This window comes from Martes martes (assembly GCF_963455335.1).
Source record: "Martes martes genome assembly, chromosome: 5".
Taxonomy (NCBI): Eukaryota; Metazoa; Chordata; class Mammalia; order Carnivora; family Mustelidae; genus Martes; species Martes martes.
The window spans coordinates 138,274,973-138,301,922 of NC_137892.1; the positions used below are offsets into that span (position 1 = coordinate 138,274,973).

The window sequence follows — 26,950 nt, forward strand, 5'->3', positions numbered from 1 at the left end:
AAAGCGCACATAGTCCAGAATTTGATCTCATCGACTGTTAGAACTTACCAACATCTGTACAGCCTGATGTGTCCCAGATATTCCCAGTTTGGTAGGCTCTACATTTCTTACAATTCAATTACAGATGCCTTCAAAACAAAAACAAAAACAAAAACAAAAACAAAACAAGACAAATGCCTTTTCTCTTTAGAAAGAGAAAGAAGTTCTTAGGGAACACAACACTTACAGTGTTTTTGACATCTGCTTGGGTGTTCCTGAAAGGCAATCTTTTAACCTATATAATAAAAACAACAATGGACAGATTGTCTTGGTACAGCATGGCCAAAGGACGTAAGATGGAAGCTTCTAATAAAGTGTCTTTGAGTAACACCATAGGTAGTAACTCCCCAAAAGGGGGCTATGAACCTTTCAGAGTATAGCCAATGCACAACCAAAGCACTCCATCATACAGATCTTCAAGCTGCCTTAATCTCGCATCTCCTATGGCTGGCTTTCTCTTGCACACCACTCTGCAAGAAGTGAGGAAGTGATGACAATCTTTGATACCTGAAATACAATTTTGCTCATACCTTACAACTCGGCAGTAACTCACCCCTTCCAGTGTCCATAACCACCTGTGCTTATCCACACTTAACATCATGCTCTGGAATGTTGTTTTTTTGTTTTGTTTTGTTTTGTTTTGTTTTTTCTCATATCCACTAAACTGTGAGCACCAGGAGGAAAGGATCTCTATTTTAATCAACTTCATATCTCTAGTACTTAGAACAGTGCGGGCACAAAGTAGATAGTCAATATTTATTGACTGAATTAATGAATCAATCAAGCAATCTGTAGCATGGGCTTATGTGAACTGAATAAATGAGTTAATACATGGATATTACATTTTAGTAATTTTGATTAAGTACAAAGATGACTTAGATACAACCCAATACCAAATCCAGGAACAAGATCAGAAAACATCATCCTCACAGAAATTATTAAGAATCCAAACACCAGGGCGCCTGGGTGGCTCAGTTGGTTAAGCGACTGCCTTCAGCTCAGGTCATGATCCTGGACTTCCAGGATTGAGTCCCGCATCGGGTTCCCAGCTCCTTGGGGAGTCTGCTTCTCCCTCTGACCTTCTCCTCTCTCATGCTCTCTCTCACTCATTCTCTCTCAAATAAATGAATAAAATCTTAAAAAAAAAAAAAAGAATCCAAACACCATGTATGAAATGAGCTAATCCTAGAAGCATTTCTAGAAGTCATGGCTGTGCAGGATGATTTTCAGGGAAACTCTCCATTAAATCCAAGTATTCTGGTTTTTTGTTTTGTTTTTGTTTTTATTATTATTATTTTTTAATGGCAGCACACAGCATCCCAGTGAAAATGCAGTAAATTTAAATAACTTTTAACTTCGGGACTTTGTAAGAAGCAAGGCCAGAGATTTCTCAGTGTCCTGGAGTAGAAAAGAGCAGCCTGTGTGAACGGGTAGGTAAGAGCTGCTCTGTGGCAAGCTGTTTGTGACCTAGTTAATTTCATATTTTTAACTGCCTATTTTTCTTGGGTTTGTTAAACTAGGTTGACCCAACCGTGTACCCCTGACTGGCAGATGGTAAAAAATAAGCTGCAGGCATTCCAGCTCTCTTTGTGGCAATTGCCTAGGGCTTCCTTCTTTTGTTTCCAGAACTTTAATGTGAGTGAGTCCTGTTCTGTTCCAGTTCTGCCTCATTTCCAGCCTGTTGCTTTTGTTTTCATTTTCTAGTCTGGTTCTCACCCGATCTGAGCTTTGATCACTGGAGTATTCAAAGGCCTTGGCTTGAGCCCACCCCTGCCTCTTCCTGTTTTCAGTGACTTCAGGTAAATTATCCTGACCATCTTGGTTCCAGCTCTAAGAACTCAATCCCTGGCACCAGCCTCTGGTCTGGATCTGTCCTGTCTCCTACAAGAGAGCATTCGATATTATAGAAGCACATTTACAACAGTGGCAACATGGAACGTCCCGTGGCCATATTCCAGGTACAGTGCTTGAGAAATCTGGTACTCAGAAAAAAGACATACTCCACAGACATAATTAGGGAAAAACCTGGTAGCTTTCAGAGGTTGTGGTGTCTCCCTTTCTTAAGCTTTCTATCCTCCAACCACCCCAAAATCCTGATGGAATCTGGAGGAACTGTCAAAATCTGTAAATTAGATTTAAAAATTCCTGACAACCAGCCAGAATTCTCAGGAGAAACAGAAGGGGTAGCTGGCTGCCTTATCTGGTGGGGAGTTCAGTTCATATAACCTGGCCACCTAGTTTCTTGGCCACTGAGTGGTGCTTGTTTGATAGCCGGGGTCCAGTGGAAAGGATTGATACTGCCTTATACTGCCTTTGTTAAGGAGGAAGAGAGGACATAGCAGCTGGCTGATGTGTAACTGTTCTGGCCTCTCGTCCAGGAGCTGTTATGGAATGGGCTCTGTGCAGGGGCCCAGATTAAAGGTCTCAGCACAAGTTGAAAAGATGAACTGGCCCTGCTGAGCGAGCTTGGCAGCTTTTCGGAGTCATCTGACCTCCAGTTACGCCTGAGTATTAGCAGCTTCCTGACCATACCTTCTGGCCAAACAGTCTGGCCTTCAGGTTCCAGAGAAGCCAGAGAGGTGGGGATGTACAGCTCACACTAACATTGGTTAGGGAGGTGCACTTCCAGAGAGAAGGTATGCCCCTACACCCCGCTGTGCTAGAGCGCACAGACTGGGCCACGCCATTATCTACCCCCAGGAAGTACAAATGTGGCTCATGGTAATGAGGGAAAGGAAGAGGTTAACTCTACTTCTCCTGCCATGCTGAGCTGAAGACTGTTCTGGCCAGAAGCAGAACTGAGTCATCAATGCCTGTCTATCAATCAATCTCATGGTTAACTCCAATTCATCAGCCAATTATGGCTTTTACTCAGAAGTCTGATCATTTCTGTCCCAGCAGTAGCCTTCCCCAGTCTGCCCTGATCTATTATGAAAACAGATGTGTTTATTTTATTTTTTTATTATGTTATGTTAGTCACCCTACAGTACATCATTAGTTTTTGATGTAGTTTTCCATGAACAGATGTGTTTAATTCTAGCTTTGCACAAAAGAAGACCTAGGGTAACAGAGTCCGTCTACCTTGTACTTGTTTTTAGAGGGAAATTCAAGTTGGTCATGGTCAATTACCTAGCATGTGGTGCTGAACACTGTCAAAGCTTATAGGCCCACACATGGGGGAGTCTGGCACCTCATTCTACAGTCCACTCACTCTAGCTGTTAACAGATCTGGAAATTCAGAATGCTCAGCACTTGCAAACAGTGGCAGTCTTCTTTTCCTAAAACTTTGAGCAACTGATTACTTATGCATTAGGCAGCGAGAATCATGGAGCTGATACTTTGTCTTGTAGGTTTGATTAGTAGGGGTAACTGACACTAAGTCATTCTGAGAGATCCTCTATCCTAAAAACTTACATTTCAGTGCTGTTGAAATTCAGTGACAAATTGGATGTAAACAATAGGCAAGGGCTTCTACTTACTTAACATTCTGATTTCAGACATATTCACAGTGACTCACAGAGAGGGATCAGTGAGAGATTAGCTTATTTACCCCAAAATGGCAGGTTCCTACTCCTGGCTCCATTCACTGCTCTGGAAAGCCACCAAGGCCCTTCCAAGGCATTAAACGTGACACAACAGGAATTACAGCAGCTGTGTGTCTAGCCCAATGTTTTTCAAAGCACAATTGCCTGGAGCTAGAACAAATTGAGACTCTAAGTCTTGCATTTCTCCCGGCCCCAAATGCCCTTGGGACATCATCATACTGGACTTTATATCAGAGCCCTATCTATGCCACGGCTGCCAAATAATTCTGGTGGTGGTAACTGTCCTTATAAAAAATAGTAAATTTCATTCCTTAGTTGCTCAAACCATGTTCTCTTCATTAGGGAGGTGGTAGTCTGCCTCAGGATAATATAATAATCTGTAATTATCTATAATACAATAATCTATAATAATCTCTGTGGTCTTGCGGCTCAAGTAACTTTTCCAGAAGCTTCTACATCTAAATTCACCTATCTGCTGTCATTGCTTTAGCCAGGGACACATTTGGCTGGAATTTCTCCAATATCACAAAGTGTGTAGACACTATGATTTGGTCTATCTAGCTTGTCACTGAAAAATTCATGTAGAATTTTTCCACACAGAATACCCTCTCTCATAGCAATGGCTACTGCATTCTATTTTCATGACTTCACTGCTAAGGTTGATATCTTAAAGAGGTATGGACCCCCCCCCCAAAAAAAAAAAGCTTAGAGGTGACTACCCATTGTATAAAAGAATATGGTAAGTCCAGTGTACCAAATAACATGACTGAGAGACCCTGGGCACTGGGTAGGAGGAGTGCAATGGGAGGGTCTTCCAGGGGGGAGAGTTTCTAGTTTTCAGCCCAAGACATCTGCCCCACACCAAAATTCAGACTTTCTTGGATCCATTCAATTTTCTTGAAATTAACAACCCCATGTGTTCTGACATGACATGTGTAGCTGACAAGACATAGTTCTAGAGTTCAGATCTTCAAAACCTCTTCTAAAATATTAGGTGGGCAATCTGAGTAACTAACTGAAGATAAGCTGGACTAGATGCATAGAAGCTGGCTCCTCTAGTTGGCAAAGTAGGTAGAGGATGAACCAGAAAATCAGTGTTAGGAAGCCCAAGAAGGCCTGAACCATCCTTTGTCTTGCCTGACCTGAGATGAGAGGAGCCTAGAAGGGACTGGCTTCTCCCTAATCTATGTCATAATGAAAAATAAAAATGGGTGGTGGACATTCACTCTACTTTTATTCATCTCAGCCATCCCAAACTCTTTTTCCTTTGCTATATCCTCCTCACCCCTCATTCTATCTGGGTACCAATCTTTGGCTTTGTAAACCATTTCTTTTTTATTATTTATTTATTTGACAGAGAGAGAGATCACAAGTAGACAGAGAGGCGGGGTGGGAGGGGGATGCAGGCTCCCTGCTGAGCAGAGAGCCTGATGCGGGGCTCAATCTCAGGACCCTGAGATCATGACCTGAGCCGAAGGCAGAGGCTTTAACCCACTGAGCCACCCAGGTGCCCTGTAAACCATTTCTTAATTCTGGTCTAATGCCTTGGACTTGATACCTTAATTCAACTATTCCTACCATGGTTCTCTGATGAGGTTAGGTTGTCACTTATTCTAGTCATTTAAAGTGAAATACCCTTTCCATGACCTAAGGTCTCCTTCCATCCCCTCACCCCAAAGACAGAAGTCCCAGACTTCTGTCAAACGTACTCCAGCGCTCTGAAACATTTGATCCACAGCAGTTAGAAGACAACCTAGTTTCTTGGCAACCACAGGCCAAGGACTACTATGTCTCCTTTTGAAAACCAATACATTGATGTTCTGTTCTGTAAGTTATTATCACTATGGATGATTACATGAATCACACTACTCTAGGGCATACTGGTGACTTCACCAAGACACAGCCACATAATGAAGCTTAGTCTGAAAAATCCAACCAGGTAGCCATAGTACTATGGGAGAAATTTAGGGGGTTGGAGGCAAAACTCTAAGCAAAAGGGAGAAGACACTGAAACTATGAAATGTGAGACATATAAACTAAACTAGAATGATAGTGAGAACATTCCTTTCAATATCAAACTTCTTTTCTATATATTTGGATGTTGATCATGATTCTCGCTACTTATCTTGGGAAGTGTTTGTATTTTAACAGATACCTCTGAAGTCTTAATCCAAAAGAGTGATAATGTGGGGCATCGGGTACAATGGCAGGCAGAAGTTTCAAAGTAGAATGCCTAACAGAACATCTCAACTAAGAATATGAAAGCAACTGCTTACTCTACCTACTTAAAAGGCAGCTACATTCCTACATGTCTGGAAACAAAAGATATAAACATATCTTCATCGTCAAAAGACAAGGTGTTAAGACTTCTTTCTCAGCAGGGGATAAAATGCAATAAAATAATTTCACATGAAAATAAGTTTCCTATACTTGACTGGCAAATATGTACTTTGAAACATTTTATGTGCCCCGAGTAAACATGTGGCCTGAATAAACATGTGTCCTGAAGCTTTTGATCTTGATGAAGTCCCAAAAGTTCATTTTAGCTTTTGTTTACTTCACCTTTGGAGACATATCTTGAAAGAAGTTGCTGTGGCTGATACCAAAGAGGTTACTGCCTATGTTCTCCTTAAGGATTCTAATGGATTCCTGTCTCATGTTGAAGTCTTTTATCCATTTCGAGTTTATCTTTGTGTACGGTGTAAGAGAATGGTCGAGTTTCATTCTTCTACATATAGCTGTCCAGTTTTCCCAGCACCATTTATTGAAGAGACTGTCTTTATTCCACTGGATATTTTTTCCTGTTTTGTCAAAGATTATTTGACCATAGAGTTGAGGGTCCATATCTGGGCTCTCTACTCTCTTCCACTGGTCTATGTGTCTGTTTTTATGCCAGTACCATGCTGTCTTGGTGATCACAGCTTTGTAGTAAAGCTTGAAATCAGGTAACGTGATGCTGCCAGTTTTGTTTTTCTTTTTCAACATTTCCTTAGCAATTCGGGGTCTCTTCTGATTCCATACAAATTTTAGGATTATTTGCTCCAGCTCTTTGAAAAATACCGGTGGAATTTTGATCGGAATGGCATTAAAAGTATAGATTGCTCTAGGCAGTATAGACATTTTAACAATGTTTATTGTTCCGATCCAAGAGCATGGAATGGTCTTCCATCTTTTTGTGTCTTCTTCAATTTCTTTTATGAGTGTTCTGTAGTTCCTTGAGTACAGATCCTTAACCTCTTTGGTTAGATTTATTCCAAGGTATCTTATGGTTCTTGGTGCTATAGTAAATGGAATCGATTCTCTAATGTCCCTTTCTGTATTTTCAATGTTAGTGTATAAGAAAGCCGAGGAAACAGTCAACAAAACAAAGAGGAACCCACGGAATGGGAGAAGATATTTGCAAATGACAGTATAGACAAAAGGTTGATATCCAGGATCTATAAAGAACTCCTCAAACTCAACACACACAAAACAGATAATCATATTAAAAAATGGGCAGAAGATATGGACACTTCTCCAGTGAAGACATCCAAATGGCTATCAAACACATGAAAAAATGTTCATCATCACTAGCCATCAGGGAGATTCAAATTAAAACCGCATTGAGATACCACCTTATACCAGTTAGAATGGCCCAAATTAGCAAGACAGGAAACAACGTGTGTTGGAGAGGATGTGGAGAAAGGGGAACCCTCTTACACTGTTGGTAGGAATGCAAGTTGGTGCAGCCACTTTGGAGAACAGTGTGGAGATTCCTCAAGAAGTTAAAAATAGAGCTTCCCTATGACCCTGCAATTGCACTACTGGGTATTTACCCCAAAGATACAGATGTAGTGAAAAGAAGGGCCATCTGTACCCCAATGTTTATAGCAGCAATGGCCACCATCACCAAACTGTGGAAAGAACCAAGATCCCCTTCAACGGATGAATGGATAAGGAAGATTTGGTCCATATACACTATGGAGTCTTATGCCTCCATCAGAAAGGACAAATACCCAACTTTTGTATCAACATGGACGGAATTGGAAGAGATTATGCTGAGTGAAAAAAGTCAAGCAGAGAGAGTCAATTATCATATGGTTTCACTTATTTGTGGAGCATAACAAATAATATGGAGGACAAGAGTAGATGGAGAGGAGAAGGGAGTTGAGGGAAATTGGAAGGGGAGGTGAACCATGAGAAACTATGGACTCTGAAAAACAACCTGAGGGTTTTGAAGGGGCGGGGGGTGGGAGGTTGGGGGAACCAGGTGGTGGGTATTAGGGAGGGCACGGATTGCGTGGAGCACTGGGTGTGGTGAAAAAACAATGAATACTGTTATGCTGAAAAGAAATAAAAAAATAAAACAAACAAACAAACATGTGTCCTGAATAAACAAATTGTCCCTCCAAAATTCATATGTTGAGGCCTTAACCCCACCGTGATGATATTTGGAGGCAGAGCTTCGGGGAGGTACTTAGGTTTAGAAGGGTTTATAAAGATGGGACCCCCATGATGGGATTAGGATCCTCTTAAGAAGAAGACAGACCAGAGTTCTCTCTCTCTCTCTCTGTCTGTGCAAGGACACAATGAGGTAGCCATCAGCAAGTCAGGAAGAGAGTCCTCATCAAGGAACTGAATCAGCTATTATCCTGAACTTGGACTTTATGGAACTGTGAGAAATAAAATTTCCTGTTGTTTCAGCCACCCAGTCTACAGTATTTTCTTATGGCAGCCTGAGCTAATACAACACATATCTCTTAAATAAGTAAAAATAATGATCTATTCACACTCACCTAATAAAATTAATCAGTGTACTTGGATCAGTTACCCAATGATGTCACTTGAGTGATATAGGCTTCAAGTTAATATTCTGTCCATAAGGGAACTGATTAATAATACACTGTGAAGACTGGGTCATTCACTGGGAAACCAGGGAACACCAGGGGAAAAGGCAAAAGCTAAGCTGGAGAGTCTACAGTCAGATTTTGAGTCTAGAAAGCCACTGGATCAATAATAAAGCCTGGAGTTAAAGAGTAAGAACAAGATAGAATCTGGAGCTTAGGGTCAAACCAATCAGATGAGACTTATGTAGGATAGAAACAATCTCATGGCCCATTTAGTTTCATATTCCTATTCTCCGTGGAGGGGGAGGAGGAAAGACCTGGTAATAAGCCATTGTATAAATAAATTTGGGGATGGGTATGTATACATCTGCTGTAGTGAAAGGAGTATTAGAGTTAAACCATAACATAAACAAATGCATCTTTAAAGTCTAGTTAGTGGAAAATCATAAGCCAGAAGCACTATTGATTAAAAATGTGCATCCAACAGCACATTAAAAAGATTATCCACCATGACCAGGTGGGATTCATCCCTGGGTTGCAAGGATGGTTCAACATTTGCAAATCAATCAATGTGATAGAACAAATCAATAAGAGAAGAGAGAAGAACCACATGGTCCTCTCAATTGATGCAGAAAAAGCATTTGACAAAATCCAGCATTTGTTCCTGATTAAAACGCTTCAAAGTATACGGATAGAGGGAACATTCCTGAACTTCATAAAATCTATCTATGAAAAACCCATAGCAAATATCACCCTCAATGGGAAAAAGCTCACAGCCTTCCCGTTGAGATCGGGAACATGACAAGGATGCCCACTCTCACCACTCTTGTTCAACATAATGTTAGAAGTCCTAGCAACAGCAATCAGACAACAAAGAGAAATAAAAGGTATCTGAGTTGGCAATGAAGAAGTCAAACTCTCTCTCTTCGCAGATGACATGATACTTTATATGGAAAACCCAAAAGACTCCACCCCCAAACTACTAGAACTCATACAGCAATTCAGTAATGTGGCAGGATACAAAGTTAATGTACAGAAATCAGTGGCTTTCTTATACACTAACAATGAAAACACAGAAGGGAAATTAGAGAATTGATTCCATTTACTATAGCACCAAGAACCATACGATACCTGGGAATAAACCTATCCAAAGAGGTTAAGGATCTGTACTCGAGGAACTACAGAACACTCATAAAAGAAATTGAAGAAGACACAAAAAGATGGAAGACCATTCCATGCTCTTGGGTCGGAACAATAAACATTGTTAAAATGTCTATACTGCCTAGAGCAATCTATACTTTTAATGCCATTCCGATCAAAATTCCACCGGTATTTTTCAAAGAGCTGGAGCAAATAATCCTAAAATTTGTATGGAATCAGAAGAGACCCCGAATTGCTAAGGAAATGTTGAAAAAGAAAAACAAAACTGGCGGCATCACGTTACCTGATTTCAAGCTTTACTACAAAGCTGTGATCACCAAGACAGCATGGTACTGGCATAAAAACAGACACATAGACCAGTGGAAGAGAGTAGAGAGCCCAGATATGGACCCTCAACTCTATGGTCAAATAATCTTCGACAAAACAGGAAAAAATATCCAGTGGAATAAAGACAATCTCTTCAATAAATGGTGCTGGGAAAATTGGACAGCTATATGTAGAGGAATGAAACTCAACCATTCTCTTACACAAAGATAAACTTGAAATGGATAAAAGACCTCAATGCAAGACAGGAATCCATCAGAATTCTAGAGGAGAACATAGGCAGTAACCTCTTTGATATCAGCCACAGCAACTTCTTTCAAGATATGTCTCCAAAGGCAAAGGAAACAAAAGGAAAATGAACTTTTGGGACTTCATCAAGATCAAAAGCTTCTGCACAGCGAAGGAAACAGTCAACAAAACAAAGAGGCAACCCACGGAATGGGAGAAGATATTTGCAAATGACAGTACAGACAAAAGGCTGATATCCAGGATCTATAAAGAACTTCTCAAACTCAACACACACAAAATGGATAATCATGTCAAAAAATGGGCAGAAGACATGAACAGACACTTCTCCAATGAAGACATACAAATGGCTATCAGACACATGAAAAAATGTTCATCATCACTAGCCATCAGGAAGATTCAAATTAAAACCACATTGAGATACCACCTTACACCAGTTAGAATGGCCAAAATTAGCAAGACAGGAAACAACGTGTGTTGGAGAGGATGTGGAGAAAGGGGAACCCTCTTACACTGTTGGTGGGAATGCAAGTTGGTGCAGCCACTTTGGAGAACAGTGTGGAGATTCCTCAAGAAATTAAAAATAGAGCTTCCCTATGACCCTGCAATTGCACTACTGAGTATTTACCCCAAAGATACAGATGTAGTGAAAAGAAGGGCCACCTGTACCCCAATGTTCATAGCAGAAATGGCCATGGTTGCCAAACGTGGAAAGAACCAAGATGCCCTTCAACGGACACAATGGATAAGGAAGATGTGGTCCTTATACACTATGGAGTCTTATGCCTCCATCAGAAAGGATGAATACCCAATTTTTGTATCAACATGGACGGAACTGGAAGAGATTATGCTGAGTGAAATAAGTCAAGCAGAGAGAGTCAATTATCATATGATTTCACTTATTTGTGGAGCATAAGAAATAACACAAGGACATGGGGAGATGGAGAGAAGGGAGTTGAGGGAAATTAGAGGGGGAGATGAACCATGAGAGACTATCTGAAAAAGTCATGAGGGTTTTGAAGGGGTGGGGGGTGGGAGGTTGGGGAAGCCAGGTGGTGGGTATTAAGGAGGGCACATATTGCATGGAGCACTGGGTATGGTGCATAAACAATGAATTCTGTTACACTGAAAAGAAATTAAATTAAAAAAAATATGCATTACAACACACACTATAGGGTAATCCAACAACCCCAGCAACCTCAACTGATCATGAATTTAAACAACAGGTTTTCATTAAAAACAAAAACACAACAATTAAAAACCATGAACAGCTTGCAACAACATAGATGATCCTTCCAAAATGGTAATTCCAGCTACAACTTGTTCGTGGGCATGCACAGCAGATCTCCCTAAATTGCCAAGTGCTTTGTGGCAGAGACTTAGAAAAATCTGTGTCTTCAAGAAAGCATGGCTAGGGGCACCTGGGTGGCTCAGTGGGTTAAAGCCTCTGCCTTCGGCTCAGGTCATGATCCCAGGGTCCTGGGATCGAGCCCCGCATTGGGCTCTCTGCTCAGCGGAGAGTCTGCTTCCCTCCTCTCCTTCTGCCTGCCTCTCTGCCTACTTGTGATCTCTGTCTGTCAAATAAATAAACAAAATCTTTAAAAAAATAAAAAAAAGAAAGCATGGCCAAATTTTAGTTTATGAAGACCAAATTTTGGTAACTCCCACTCATTCAATAGGTAACTGCTAATAAGCAGTTTCTATAAAAAATCAAATACTGTGGAATTCTGGGTAATTTGCCAGTAAGAGTCATAAAAAGGACTTGCATGTGGGAAAGTTTGGGATTTACTCGGAGGAGTCCACTGTACAGTCAAGAACCACTGGCTGCTGGGTGGGAACTGCGCTGGAACAGCTTTGGCTCTTAAGTAGTTGGTCTCCTGGCTTAGCCTGCTGCCCATAGGCCACTGGGTTTTCATAACTGCTTCCCACTCTTGGATGAGTAGTTCATGGTTATCCTGTAACAGTGGATGTCCTGGCTGCTCCATGAGGCTTCCTTCTTGGACAGATAGATGATGTTCCTGGCCATACTGTTCTTGAACTAGACCTCTCTCCTGTGTATCCAGTTTATAGAATGTGATGATTTAGGAAATGATGTTAAGCAATGAGGTTCAAATTTAGTCTCTATAAATGATGTGTACATGTGTACATGTTTTTATGTCTATTTCTAGTTGTAATATTCAAAAATTTTAAGCATCCTAGCTTATGCTGACAGACCTTTAAAAGTATGGGCCTGAAGCCCTGATGTATCCATTTTTTCAGGATGCCGGATCTGGGCGTATCAATAGATACAGTATGCTACGTATGCTAAGAATGTAAACTCTTCAAAGACTAATTTCTAAGCTATGCATTTACTTGAAGGATTAAAAATCCTGAGTAAATTTAGCAATGATAAATATGGACAACGGTTTCCGTTAGCTAAGCCGCTGATTGTTGCCTCTCTTCCTCCTACAAAAGGTTATTTATGCCAGATGATATAGTTTACAAGTTGAAGCATTTATTTTTTACCTGCAAGAACATGTGAAAAGTTTCTGAGGAGAAAAAAGCTCTAAGAACAGGGAGTGATAAGAGGATAGTTTACAGTAATATCCTAACACCTGTGCTAGGATAGAAAATCATCTATTTTCCATCATGTAGTCGAAAGGAACAGAACATACAAACATATATCAGAAATCCTAGGATAATTTTCATTTCTAGGAAAACAGCAAAAACTATAAACAAAATAAAGTATATTGCTAGACGTTCACATACTCCTAACAAAAGTTTATAATTTCCTGCAAAAGAAACATACCAGCTGCTTCAGGATGTGGGTAAGACAAGCATGTTCCTGTGGTAATGATTTCCCAAACAAGAAAAAAATTAGAAAGGCAAATCTTTGCTAAGCTGCAGACTACCAGGTCTCCTGATTTATGAAAGCAATAAGAATAGAGGAGATAGAGCTGTTTAAGAAAAAACTTAGAAATAAATATTCTATAAATTAGCAAAATCTGTCAAATAAAATGACTTTTAACTTACAACAGTTATTTTATATTTTAATCACATATTTTAATATCAGAGCATTTATTATGCAAAAGAATATTTTAGGTTAACACACTAGATCTACTATATTCCACAACCATACTAAATAAATATGTATGTATATACTATAAAGTTCTAGCTAATTCTTAAATAAAAATTCTTTTAATGATATAAATATAGACACATCCAATTACAATGATGTACATTTAATTTCTCTTTGGTCACTTCATCATTTTACCATAAATTTATCTTTTTTAATTTTTTAATTTTACTTTAAGTAGGCTCCATGCCCAGCATGGAGCCCAGCATGGGACTTGATCCCACAATTCCAAGATCAAGACCAGAGCTGAGATCAGAAGTCAGATGTTTAACCAATTGAGCCATCCAGGCACCCCTATAAATCTATCTTTTTTAAATATTAACAAATAAGTGCTATTTCACACTTTGCCCTATTCATTGTCATTCATTCATTTTATTCATGCATCCTTTCAACAAACATTTATTGTGTATTTGCTAAATATCAGCAAATGATTCGGTCAAATTATTCTTCCTTCTCTTTTTTTTTCATGTTGCACTTACTACCCTTCTAAAACTCATTCAGTGATATAATAGTGGGCCTCATTCTTCATTTCACTGATGTGTATTTACCTAGAACTTCCATCTGGTGGCTCTTAATTTTATATCTTTCTTCCTAAAGGTGCAATGAAATGCAATGGGGAGAGCAGGGTGATGAGGAAAGAAATTTATATGTATTATTTGTATCCAACATGCAGTGCACTTGACTAAATATTTAACACATATTATCTTAAATAAGTTTCATAATAACAAAATAAAATAGGTATATTAATATACCCATTTCATAAATTGGGAAACTAAGTCTCTCCCAGGCTTCCCAAGGTCTCACCTTGGTCGGCCTGACCCAAAGTCTTTTAAGCAGCTCTTTAGGCGCAAGTGATACCCATTACTTTTTCAAATCTGAATAAAGCTTTGTTTGAATCTATGGTACTCCTCAATCCAGAACTTCTCCTCTTCTATATGCCTCTAAAAACTATATACAATTTAAATAAATTTCTAAAGAAAAACCTTTATGCAAGGGTTTTTGTAGTGAAGGTATACAGCTCATACAAAGAAAATGCTAATAAATAAATTAAAATATTTTAAAAATTCTATAATCTATCAGCCCTCACAATGTATTATGTTTTATTTTTTTTCAGACCACTCTCCGACTATTACTGGGAGTAACAGATAACAGGTTATGGATAGGCTAGGCATTTAAAAATTAATATATAAATACAAATTAAATCAAGGGAAAAGGCAAATATAAAATGTTCATTTTTATTAATAAGGATGAAACGACACAACATCACAAAATTAATGTTAGAGAAACACCACGCATTATGTTGCATTCTCTCTCATTATGCCACATTAGTAAGTACCTTATATTCTTCATAATCATTGTTATCGAGTAAGTCCCTCTTCTCCAGTTCTGTAAGTTGCTCTGCAGAGGGCTTAGCTGGTAGATGCTTAATAGAAGCTTGCTCATATATAGGTTTTCCATTAAAAAACAGTTCCTTCCAATCATGCATCAACTTATATGGAATCATACTATAGCAAAAAAAATTTAAAAGAAAAGTAGAGAAGAATCAATATTTAGTCCAATATATATCTTAAACCTTGGCTTTTACATTATTAAATTCATTCCCTACTGTCTGCTGTTTGAGGCTAGGGATTCCACTTACTATCACTGTATATTGCTAATGGATAGAGAACGTCTCAAACTTAGTAGGTTTGAATGAACCCACATTACCTCAAGTCACTGATTCTTCAAACTTTCATATGGACTGTGCACTAACAGAACAATATGCTTGAAAATAATGAGCGCTATCCTAAAACTTGGGTTTTTCTAAAACAATTCCCAGCCATGACATTAAATGGCTGTGCAATCTTAGGAAATCCTTTAAATGTTGTAATATCACTGTCTTCCTGTGCAAAATGAACAGACTGAGTATTTTCCAAAGCCCTTTTAGGATGACAGTTGGTTTCCATATTTGCAATAATTTCTAATAGAAAAGTCAAATGTATGGTGGTTATATTGTCATTGTATATTTGATGACCTTTAAAATTATTTTTCAGTAACTATTTCTATTTAAATCTGATGAAGGCTTAAGAGGTAATCAGGACAGGCTGATGGGAAGATAGTTTCAAGAAGAACAAAATGCAAAGGAAGGAAAGAGCCTGACATAATTCTGATGTATTTCTCTAGAAATAGACTAGAGCTTGAAATTACAACAAAACAAGTAGTATTTCTTTCATTTCATTCTGATATATGCCACATGGATGAAACTTGAAGAGGTTAGGTTAAATGAAATAAGCCAGACACTAAAACAACAAATCAAATATGACTTCATTTATATTAGATACCCAGAATATACAAACTCACAGAGATCGAAAGTAGAACAGAGGTTTATCAGGGGCTGGAGAGTTATTTAATGTGTACAGCGCTTAATGTGTACAGTACAAACTTAAGTTTGGAATAATAAAAAAGTTCTGGAGATAGATGGTGGTGACAGTTGCACAATAATGTGAATGTACTTATGCCACTGAAGTGTGTTTCTAAAATGATTAAAAGGGTAAATTTTGCATTATATATGTTTTGCCACAATATGAAAAGTAGTATTTCAATTAAATGTACAACTTCAAATATAATCACCTTATGTTTCCATTAATAAAATATTTACAGTTGCTAAGGGTTACTTTGTAGAGATATGAAAGTTTAGAAACTGATAAGCTCAGCCATAGAAATAATATAACATCAGAATTATTGACATGGCATTGGTTTCTATGGTGATACAAGTGGTTAATAACTTATATATTGTCCAAAACTTAATCTTACAGTTACTTAATTAATATCCTATTATCTGAATATTAATAATTTTAAGAAGAAGTCTAAAAAGTCAGTTCTTCTGAATTGGCTGATACCAAAAATTTACCTGTGCTTTAGAAAAAAAAAAACACTGATAATATCTTGTTCAATGAAGTAACATGAGTTTATCTTGACTGTTGGTAGTGTAGAATAATAAAATATGTCATTGTTTTGTTCAATTGCAATTAAAAGACACATATATTACACAACACACAAAAAATAACTCAAAATGAATTAAAGAATGTAAGACCTGAAACCATACAACTCCTAGAAGAAAACATAGGCAGTATTGACATTGGTCTTGGCAATGACTTTTTTGGATTTGATACCAAAAGCAAAAATAAACAAGTAGGACTACATCCAACTTAAAAGATTCTGCAAGGCAAAGGAAACAATCAATAAAAAGAAAAGGCAATCTATTGAATGGGGGGAAATATTTCCGAATATTTGTAAATCACATACCTGATAATATCCAAAATACATAAAGAATTTACACAACTCAATAGCAAAAAAAGCACACAATCCAATTTTAAAAATGGGCAGAGGATCTGAATAGACATTTTACCAAAGCAGACATAAAGATGCCCAACAGGTACATGAAAAGATGCTCAACATCATTAATCATCAGGAAAATGTAGATCAAAACCACCATGAAATATCACCTCACACCTGTCAGAATGGCTGGTATCAAAAAGACAAGAAGTAAAAAGTAAGGATGTGGAGAAAAGGGGGACCTTGTGTACTGTTGGTGGGAATATAAACTGGTGCAGTCACTGTGGGCAATAGTGTGTTCTCTAGAAGATCTTAGTCTAAGTAACTTGAGATGTATACACATTTAACTGGGTCACCTAATCTTTGCCCTTGTGGAATCCCCTTCACTGAGATCTACTGTGATTTCATTCCCCTTTAGCTTTCAGCAAAGAATATCACAAGATGTAAGTCTATGAAGCCAGATGATACATCTGCTTAAAAGATGTTGCTGAGAACATTCTCCACTAGATTGACTACACTATTCAGTGTGTCTTAGGTGAGGGTACCATATAAGTGAACTACTGTTCTAAACTGAGTGCCAAGAAGAGATATGTATTTTGTAAAGAACCAGAATGGTAAATGGAAAATACCTGACAGGTTGTATTTCCCTTTTTACTTTGGCTACCAGGAAGCTCAGATAAAATTTGCAGCTCAGTTGCAGCAACTACTGCTGCCACTATAACCATGTTCCAGTTTATCCCTTGTTCTTAACTTTCTACTTTAATTTGGATTTTCCTTTGTTCTTATTCTGGCATAGTATTAATATATTTTGTATTGTTGACTATTTCCTTCTAAGTGTATTAATTACTTTTAGAAATAAATGGCAATAAAAATAAATAGACTTAATGACCAGTAAAATAATCTTCAAACAATTCCAAGCTTTTAGGAAGTTCCAAGTATTTCAAATAAATTATCATAGTTATCTTAATTATAATCTAGACACAAAATTTAATTGTTAAAAGACATACAAATACACCTGAAATAAGGCTCATTGGGGGATGAGTTAAGTCAGTAATCCAGGCATCCTGGACCCCACTTCTTATTATTTTTTTAAGAAAAATTATTGTCTCTCTTATCAACTGAGTGTCTACATGTGATGTCTCTACTGTAATGATTACAAAAAACAAGACTTACTTATTTGTCAACATCCGGTAGTCTGCCACCTTAGTGGACAAATCAAGTATTTGATCCAAAATTACTGCACATATTGTGTAATGCTTTCTGTAACGAGCCTGAGCTCTTTCCACAGCAATCTGTTCATGAATTTCCCTCTCTCTGATGGCTTGTTCCTCAAAATCAATCTTGGCTTGTCTGGCCAAAGCCTAAGAAAGGCAAAGACATTTTTAAGTCAATGTAATTTGCGATGATTCACCTGAAAAAAAAATTATCATTTCAATAGGCAAAAAAAACTCTAAATAGAATGAAACATCCTTTTACACCAAGAAAAACGTAATCGCAAAAGAGCACTTTCTCCTTATTAACTACTGAGTATGATGGCAAAGACGATATTGGAAATATTCCACCTTTAGCGTATCTTAGCAAAATAGAATACAGAGAACAGTGGTATAACTGTGGAAAGCCCAATGAAGCCTAATGAGAAATTGGATCTTAAGTGTTTTAAAAGAAGACTTGAGTTCATGGGTTGCAAATAGAGGCAGGGATCACAGAGAAACAGGCAAGTCCTGTGTCAGACCCTAGCACAGCTGGCCCCTTCAAACCCATTTTAGGAGCCCTAACCTGATATATCTGCTCTGCCTGGGCAATGCCCCCCATCTCTTAGTGAGAGAGTTCTAGAATACTGATTCATCCTTAGAAAATATTTTGGAAAATCTCTGATATTACTGGCTTGAGAATATCACACATGCACCACAAATGTTTAATGTATTTAGACAATAACAACAACAAAAAAACCCATTCTGCTCCTATAGCCTTAATAAATTGGTAAAATTCACTCATAGAGAGCACTAATTTCTGCAGAAAGTAATGAAATACTTACAGTTTGTTATGACCCTCTGCTTCGTTTGCACTATTTTTTTGTTTAGAGAAACCCTTTCTTCACACAAAGAGCAAAGGTCAAGTGCAAAGGTCAAAGCATGACTAAAAGCTGTTTTTCAAATAGCTATCCCAGCTCCTTGAGAAATTCTATCCTGGGCTAACATGGCCCAGAAAATAGACTTGCCTCCAGTAACTTAACCCGATGAGTATAAAATGGAGGTGAACTTGGGCCTTGGGGGAGCTGCCATCAGTCAAGCCCCAGCCTGAATACAGAAGTCAAGTCCTAAGCTCCTAGTTCCAGCCTCCCTCAGCCCCCATGTCCTCAGCATGAACTGGGGTATTAAGAAGACTTGGCATACACAGAAAAACTTACCAAACCATCCCATCGGGCAAATATTTCTTGTGATACTACTCACACATGACTAAATGCCTGACAATGGACTATGGCCTTTGTCCACTGAACCAAATGGAAGGTTCATTTGTTTTTGTTAGTGTTTTATATTTAGTTTGTTTTCTTTTTATTGGGAAAGTGGTCAGACTGGGTGACCCCCGAGGTCAGTCCTGTCCATTTGGCAAGTTCAGGAATCACCAGAATTTGTTGTTGTTGTGTTGTTCTATAGGCCCCGTCTTCCTGGGGAAAGCACACCATTTCAGTAGGAAGCTCTATGGTATGCTTCATCACCTGTGAAGAGGTCTGATGAAGAGGAATCTAAAAGAGCAGGAGTAGCCAGATGAGAACTTGTGTGGTGACAGGAAATGGGGTGTGAGGTTGCTTGACTCAGAGTGCCTGTAAATCATGTGGAAATGTTTCGGATGGGAAGGGACCCAAGCCTTACAGGGACCAGTGTAATGATCCTCACCAGAAGGCAGCAGCTTTCACCTCGGTGCTGTCTCCCTCTCTCCCTCCAGGCCTTTCTTCCTTCTTTTTAGCTACTAATTTTCTACCTTTACCCAACCCCACCTCCCTGTGCTAAACCCACCACCATTTCCTGTCACACTGCAACAAACTGGGTTGAAGCCCTAAAAAAAGAAAGAAGGAAAAGGAAAAAGGAAGTCTGTAGGAGGAAGTCAATCTCGGTTGTTATAGGCCCAGACTCTGGAGTCTGCTAGAGCCAGCTGTGCTCCTGCCTACACCACTGACAGTCTGTGTGAAGGCGAGCTTTCTAAGTCTTGTTTCCCTTATGTGCAAAAGGTAGACAAGGGTAGCGTCCACTTCCGACGGCTGTTGCAAGAATTATATGTACATGTGATAAACACAGCTCAATGCTAGACTCACAATAAATGCTCAAAAAATGTTAAATATTATTATAATTAAGTACTATTACTACTAATAGGGTAGAATAGAAATTTGAAATCAGAAACAATATAGAATAGATGCTCAATTATCTTAAAGGATGAGATAAAGAGATTTAATCTAAATACAAAACCAAAACAGACAAAAACTGATGATGGACAACACAAAGTTTTCTCTCTCCCTCTCTCCCTTTCTGCACTACTGCCCCCCACCCCCCTGCCCCACCCCGGCCTTTCTTGTACTAGACATTGGCCTCAGCCCTGGGGAAACAATAGTGAGCAGAAACAAACATGATCCCTTTCCTCACGGAGCTTATGTGCAGTGGGAGGGGCAGTGAAGATGCCTCACAATGACTTTGCACTTGTACAGTGTCATCAGGAAGGGTGATGGAGTATGGAGCCTCACAGTGGCCTGTGCACAGAGTTCTGAAAGATGAGGAGTAGCTGGGGAAAGGTATGAGGGAAGAAGGGGATAGCAGAAGAAATGACTTGTTCAAGGATCTGAGAGCAGACCAGTACGGCCAGAGTCCGGGAGACACAGGATCAAGGTGTGAGCAGGGATCTGATCGAAGAGAAGCCATGGGTGGGTTTTTGAGTATGAGGCCAAAGGTCAAATCTGAGAGTCGAGAAGGTTCCTCTGGCTGCACAATGGAAGATGATTTGTAGGAGATGATAGTAGGGCAGGAAATTTGTATAAGTTATCTCTAATTTCCCCTTCCTTCTTTTCTAACAGGTCCTTTTTACCTCTTGCTTCAGGAAATTTCGGCAAGACAGAAAAGCAGAAGCTATTGGAAACTCCTCCTCCTCCTTAAGGACTCTCCTTAAAAGCAAATTAATCTAGGTCACTCCAAGGGAGTGGAAAGGAGGAAAGATTCTGAGAGTAAAGAGAAAGAGGGAGAGATGTGCACCCACTTCTTGGCACTTCCTGGGGAGCAGGAGAACTCAGAAGGGAACATGTGAGGGACCCATGAAAGCTGGAACACCCTCTGCAAAGACATGTGCCACTGGAGGCAATGTGTGTGGTCTGGGGCAACTCGGGTCTCAAGGACAGCAGGCTGGGCCTGAGCCTGATGTTTGCAGTGTTTCCCTGGTGACTTGGCCTGTGACCTGGGGCACCGTGCATCTGTGCACCTCTATGGGCAGAGGTTTGCTGGATTTCAAGCTTAGGCTGATTTAGAGAATATAAAGAATGTTATATCCCAACTGCAGTTGCTAATTCACAGCCACTCAAAATGGACAAAGGAGACCACTGTAGTAGTAGTTGTAGTGGTAGTCATAGTCATAGTAAAAATAGTAGTAATAGTAGCAGAGACTGGGTTGGTAGTGTAGACATGGGGAAAAATGGACAAATTGAAGAAATATTTAGTATGTGAAATTGACAAGACAGTGATATTTTTGATATGGAAGAAAGGGTGGAACAGGATTTGAGTGGATCCTGATGTTTTACACTCATATAACCGAATAAATAATGTTGCCATTTATGGAAATACAGAAACTTGAAAAAGAGCAGTTTAGTAAGAAGGCTCATAAATTTGGCTTTAACATGTTGAATTTAAGGTGTCACTGAGATATAAAGAGTAGTGATGTCAGGAAAGCAGTTGAGTACGTGGGTCTTTGCTGCAGAGGACAACGTATAAATGTATGAGTTGCCTATCACAGCAATTACATAACCTGGTTTTGCATTAAGAGGTTGTCCGAGGAAATAACACAGAGGAGCAAAGAAGCAGGCCTAGAACTAAGCTTTAAGAAGCCCTGGCATTAAATGTTTTGGTATTAGAGGAGAATGAGCCAACAAAGAAGGCCAAGAAGAGGCAGCCAATAAAGAAGGAAGAAAACCAGGAGAGCATCTCCATAGCAGAACTCAACAGAAAGGGATCATGTGATAGTAGACTAATAATTAATATTAATAATGTGACATATTACTAATAGCCTCTATCATTAACAGACTTTTTATTTTTTAGTTTTTAAAAAAGATTTATTTATTTATTTGAGAGAAAGAGTGAGAGCAGGGGGCAGGGGCAGAGGGTGAGTATCCCTAACAGAGTCTCCACTGAGGCTGGAGCCCGATGCAGGACTTGACCCCAAGACCCCAAGATCATGACCTGAGCCAAAATCAAAGGTTGGATGCTTAACTGACTAAGCTATCCAGGCACCCCACCTAACAGATTTTTTAAATTTTAAGAGGTTTAAAAGTACTTCTAGAATTCTCCCCCTTCTCCTACTGCAAACAATAACAGAAACTACAAGAACAGTAGCAAGTAAAAAAACAATTTTTAAAAAAGTCTCTTCACAAAAGGAAAGCAGTAGAATGATCTGCTGTGGGGAACAAGATATATTTTGTTTATTTAGTGCATGAGACTAGGAAGAAAAGGTAACAGTGTTCCTTTGGAAACTTCAATTCACTATTTATTTCTTTGGCTCCTACTTGTACATCAGCCACTGTTGATGTAGGAGGTGATAAATTCAGTGTTTGCAGAGAGAACCCATGAAATCAAGCCACCTCACAAAGAAGAGTGTCAGGGAAGCAGATACCTCAGCTTTAAGGAAAGGTAATCATTGTGAGAGGAAGGGATATAATTTTCGCAGACGCTACAGAACCTCACAGTTCTGGTCTCTGAGGCTCTAGCAGGCCAGAGTGTTCTAATCCTCCGAAGTCCGTTCAGGCTTAGTTAAAGAAAAATGCAGGTTATCACAGTAAGCCCAGTCCTGCTATAAATGCTTTGATACTATGCACTTCATTAACTGGGCTTGAAGCAGACATATTTTTCAATAGGCACTTAGAAAGATTAGCTAAACACATCATTTCTAAAGTAAGCGAATACCATTCAATCTATTCAAGTTCACTCTTGTCAAAAAAGAGGGATGAAGCAATTATCCAGATAATTCAGCTCTTTAACTGGACACCTGAAATCAGCGATCATGCAACTCAAATTCATAGAGTAATGGAGGTATAGTTCTTTACCCCTCCCCCTAACATTTCAGCAATGTCTATTCTACAAAAGGCAAGAGCACCATTTTCTTTATTTTTAAATGATATTTCTAAAAATTGTATAATTTTAGCAAAAGCTGTACTTATTTTCATGGACTATCATGGTGTAAACCATGAATCTGATACATAAAGCATTCCCTTCCTATTTTTTATGAGGTGTTCTCTCCCATTCAGCCTAGTTTTGTGACTATTTTACAGCGCTGAAGACAGGCTATTTAAAATGCCACTCACATGAGTTTTGTATTTCTTCAATCAAATCTGGACTAATAGATTGAATACATTTGAAATACCTCTAATAGGAAATAGGCAAGAAGAAATCTACATAATCCATTGATAAAATAGATCTATTTTGATAACTAGAACCCATATATACATAAAAATAAGGAAAATATTAATGTATCAAATAATCAAAAGATTAGATATTTTGATTTTCAGAGTTATAAAAGGACCTAGATGGATTGATACCACAGTGGCCAAGAGTATACCTACTTATGTACCATTCTCAAATACAATCAACCAGAGTACCCTGAATAAGCCACCTATTTGGGTTTGGAGGAAGGACTAATGCACTGTGGACCTGATAAAAATCCTATTTTATCACAAAGCAAGGAATCATTTATTAAAGACTAACAGTATCTTATAGAAAAGAGGTAGCTTAAAAGTGCTCTCATCACCTGAGAATGTTCACCCAGAATAACCAAGACCAATACCATCCTAGTAAACTTAGCAGATTTTAAAGGAAAATAAAGTAGATCTACAAAAATGGAGTAATCACACAAGAAACTGAAAATTAGATTATCATATTATAGGCAATAACACTTTGACTTGAAGAAAATGGAATAATGTATTTAAGATATTCAAGGAAAGAAAATGTGGACTAGGGATTTTATATAGAGCAAAACTGACCATCAGGTATAAAAGGCCTATCCTGTTATCAGTATATACTACACAATATCCAATACAACATACACGGAATATTGTTCCCTGAGCCCTTCTTGAGGAATCTACTGGAGAATGAGTTCCAGGCAACCAAAATGACTTTATGTGAACATAAAGATTGGTCGTGAACATCAAATATTGGTGGAAGCAAGACTAAAGGGGGAGAGTGTGACATGTAGAAGCTCTATGTGCTGTGATATTACTTACACAAAGATAAAAATAGGAAGAGAAGAGGGAGATCATATAAAAATTAATTCTTCTTAAGTGACTGGCAACTAAATGCAGTTTTGTTTACCTTGACTTGGTAGAAAGGATCAAAAGTAAGCTTAGATTTTTAAGGGAGTTATCGTTTACCGCTTCTCGATCAAGAGCATCCTGGAAATCTTTAAGTCGTCTTTCCTCATACTGTTTTTCTCGGAAAATTCTGTTTTGCCATAAAACTTCCTTTTCGTGTCGAACATGCATGAGCTGCACAGCGATCCTGCGTTCCTGCTGGGACTGCCGCATCAGTCTATTAATCAGCTGCTCCTCCCGATATGCCTCCTGAAAACACCATTGGGGGAGCCAATTATTTGTCAAGGCCATGTCCAAATTTCCCACTGGGTTAAGAAGGCTATGTATAAATAATGTGCACAAGGCAGAGTATTCCTTGGCATCTGTCATATGATTTAAATTTGAACATGGCAAAAATCAAATTATAAAAATGAAGATTTCCAACAAAGGTTGTACCATTTTGGTATCTGGAAGCACTATGATTTTGCAAGTCACAATTATTTTAAGTGAATTGTTACTTTGTTTAAAATCCAATGAAAAATAAATTAGGTAACTGTTTTCAAGGTTTTATAAACAAAGGATATGATTCTCAACTTACAAGCATGTTTTCAGAAATTTGAAATTCCTGAAATAAATACTGGTTGTAAAAGTAAATGCAGACTTTGGCTGAAGATGGAAGATATGGTTAGTTGCCAGTGTAGACATCTCACTACCTGTGTGAGGAAAAGCTGCAATTTGATGGAATGGGAAGACTGGAGGAGAGTCTAAGGAACCATGACCTATGGCTTGTCTCAGAAAATCTGACCAGATGTAATCTGAAAGAAACTAGATGCATTCTCCTGGCTCTCTTATCTATTTTAAGAGAGCAGAAGGGTAGTCAGTACATGAGCAGTGGAATAAAGCATTAAATTGGGAATCAGAAGCCATTGCAGCCCCAGTCGTACCATTAGTTGGCTGTGTTGCTTTGGACAAGTAATTTGGATTTTCAGGGCCTACTTCTTGACAGGTGAAATGAGGGGTTTAGGTGGAAGATGATCTCCAAAGCCCCTTCAAGCTCTCATTCTGTCTAAACAGAGACATCATGTGGAAGGAGGAGGTAATTAAAATTCTCAAGGCAGAAGATGTAAAAGAATACTTAAACATTGGAGTTGTCCATTTAACACTCAACAATCCAACTGTTTAGGAAGAAAATCTAGCATTATTAATGACATTGTTTCAAATGATCTCTGCCACTGTGAGATTATGAGAGAAATACCCTATATATTTTCAGAATCTGGATGCAAATAATAACACTGTATAGTAAATTCCAAAACTCAAACCCAGAAATTATGTAAAAATGTATATTAAATGAAATTTCAACTGAAAATAAACATGAATTTTTAGTAGCATATATAAAATACAAAATAAAATCATGAACAACTTTGAAACATATGGATAATCTAATTATAAAATTCTGGAATCTTTAATGTTAACCATTTGTTTCCTCTCAAGATCCAGTAGTGGAGCTGAGGCAGAATACAGAAATGGCCACAAATTCTTCAGTTTTCTTCATCCATATCCTTGCAATTGTATCCTGCAGCTATTCTTACCAAAAAGTAGAATCTATTGCTCCACTCCTTAAATATGGGGTATGGGGTAACCATTTGATTAAACTGACCAATGGGACATTAGCAAAAAAACAAAAAACAAAGAACCAACAAAAAAATCCCACACACATGGGATCTGGTTTTCTTAATTCTCTTGTGGCCCCACCCCACCACTGCTGCCACATTTTCTGGTCTGCAAGAAAATGAGAGACGAGGTAGATTGAGGCACCAGTCTTCCCAGGTGGACCCGAAGAAGCTCCAGCCAACACACCAGCTGACCAAAGACACATGAGAGAGGCTGCTGAGACCAGCAAAAGGACAGCATAACTGAGCCCAGCCCAAACTGCCTACCACATTTTGGGGGTGGTTTTGGATATATAAAGCACAGTCACAACCATATTTTTTTAAATAATATAGCCTTGATTTATTATTCCAAGTGAATTCTATAATTAATATAGAGTATATTCTATAATTTGGTTGTTTATATGGCAAGGCAATTTAGTTGTCCAGATGAGTTCTAGTCATTCTGACCCTTATAAAGAACAAACTGGATTGGTCAGAACTGTTTTGATTACTGACCACACATTATAGTTAGAAAGGTAAAAAGAAAAGGAAATCACTGTTGAGTGCTTAGTCAATGCTATAGATGTAAAGCCTTAGTATGAAGAACCATCAAGTGTATTAAGACCTGCACCCAAAAGTTGAGTGGAAAGGATTTATTTTTTTGTTCCATTGTACAAGTAGTTCATATTTTAGAAATAGACTTTTTCACAAAAATTTCACAGGGATGTGGAACACATTTTCTCATAGAAAGATATAAGCTATGGTTAGGTGCTCGGTACAGCCTAAACAGATGTCTGGTTAATCCTTATCTTAGATGAAATATTCTATATCTGCAATGAATAAAATCAAAAATTTTCTCCTTTAATTATATTTGGGGAAGATTTAGAAAGATATGCAACCCAAAATACCCTCAATTTGGATGCAAGGCCCTCTGCTTTATGCATGACCTGGAGCCAGGAGCCTACCCTGCTCTATGCCACGCTCAGAATGACAAAGATGCCTGAGCAGCTCTTGGGGAGGAATGGAGTCCTTCAGGAAAGACCTGGAAGCTAAATATTTAAGGATGTTGGGTTAAGACGTAGAGAAGGGGTCTGATGTTCAAACACAGTTTCCAAGAAAATAATGCGGAATAGGTTTGGGAAGGTAGAGATAATTGAGTTGGAGTGAATCCCAAGAGCCAACCAAGATGCTAGCTAAATGAC

At 38.6% G+C, this 26,950-nt stretch overlaps 1 protein-coding gene across 1 annotated transcript in view; it reads right to left on the reverse strand.

The window, feature by feature from the left end:
• The window catches only part of SPEF2 (sperm flagellar 2), a gene marked incomplete at both ends in the record, with an annotated part of 174,432 nt that overhangs the window by 105,689 nt on the left and 41,793 nt on the right, over positions 1–26,950 (reverse strand). The window contains 3 exons of the mRNA XM_080803297.1: positions 14,593–14,761; positions 17,745–17,932; positions 24,181–24,369. Of these exons, the coding sequence (XP_080659423.1) occupies positions 14,593–14,761; positions 17,745–17,932; positions 24,181–24,369 (546 nt within the window). The remainder of the gene's footprint in view (positions 1–14,592; positions 14,762–17,744; positions 17,933–24,180; positions 24,370–26,950) is intronic.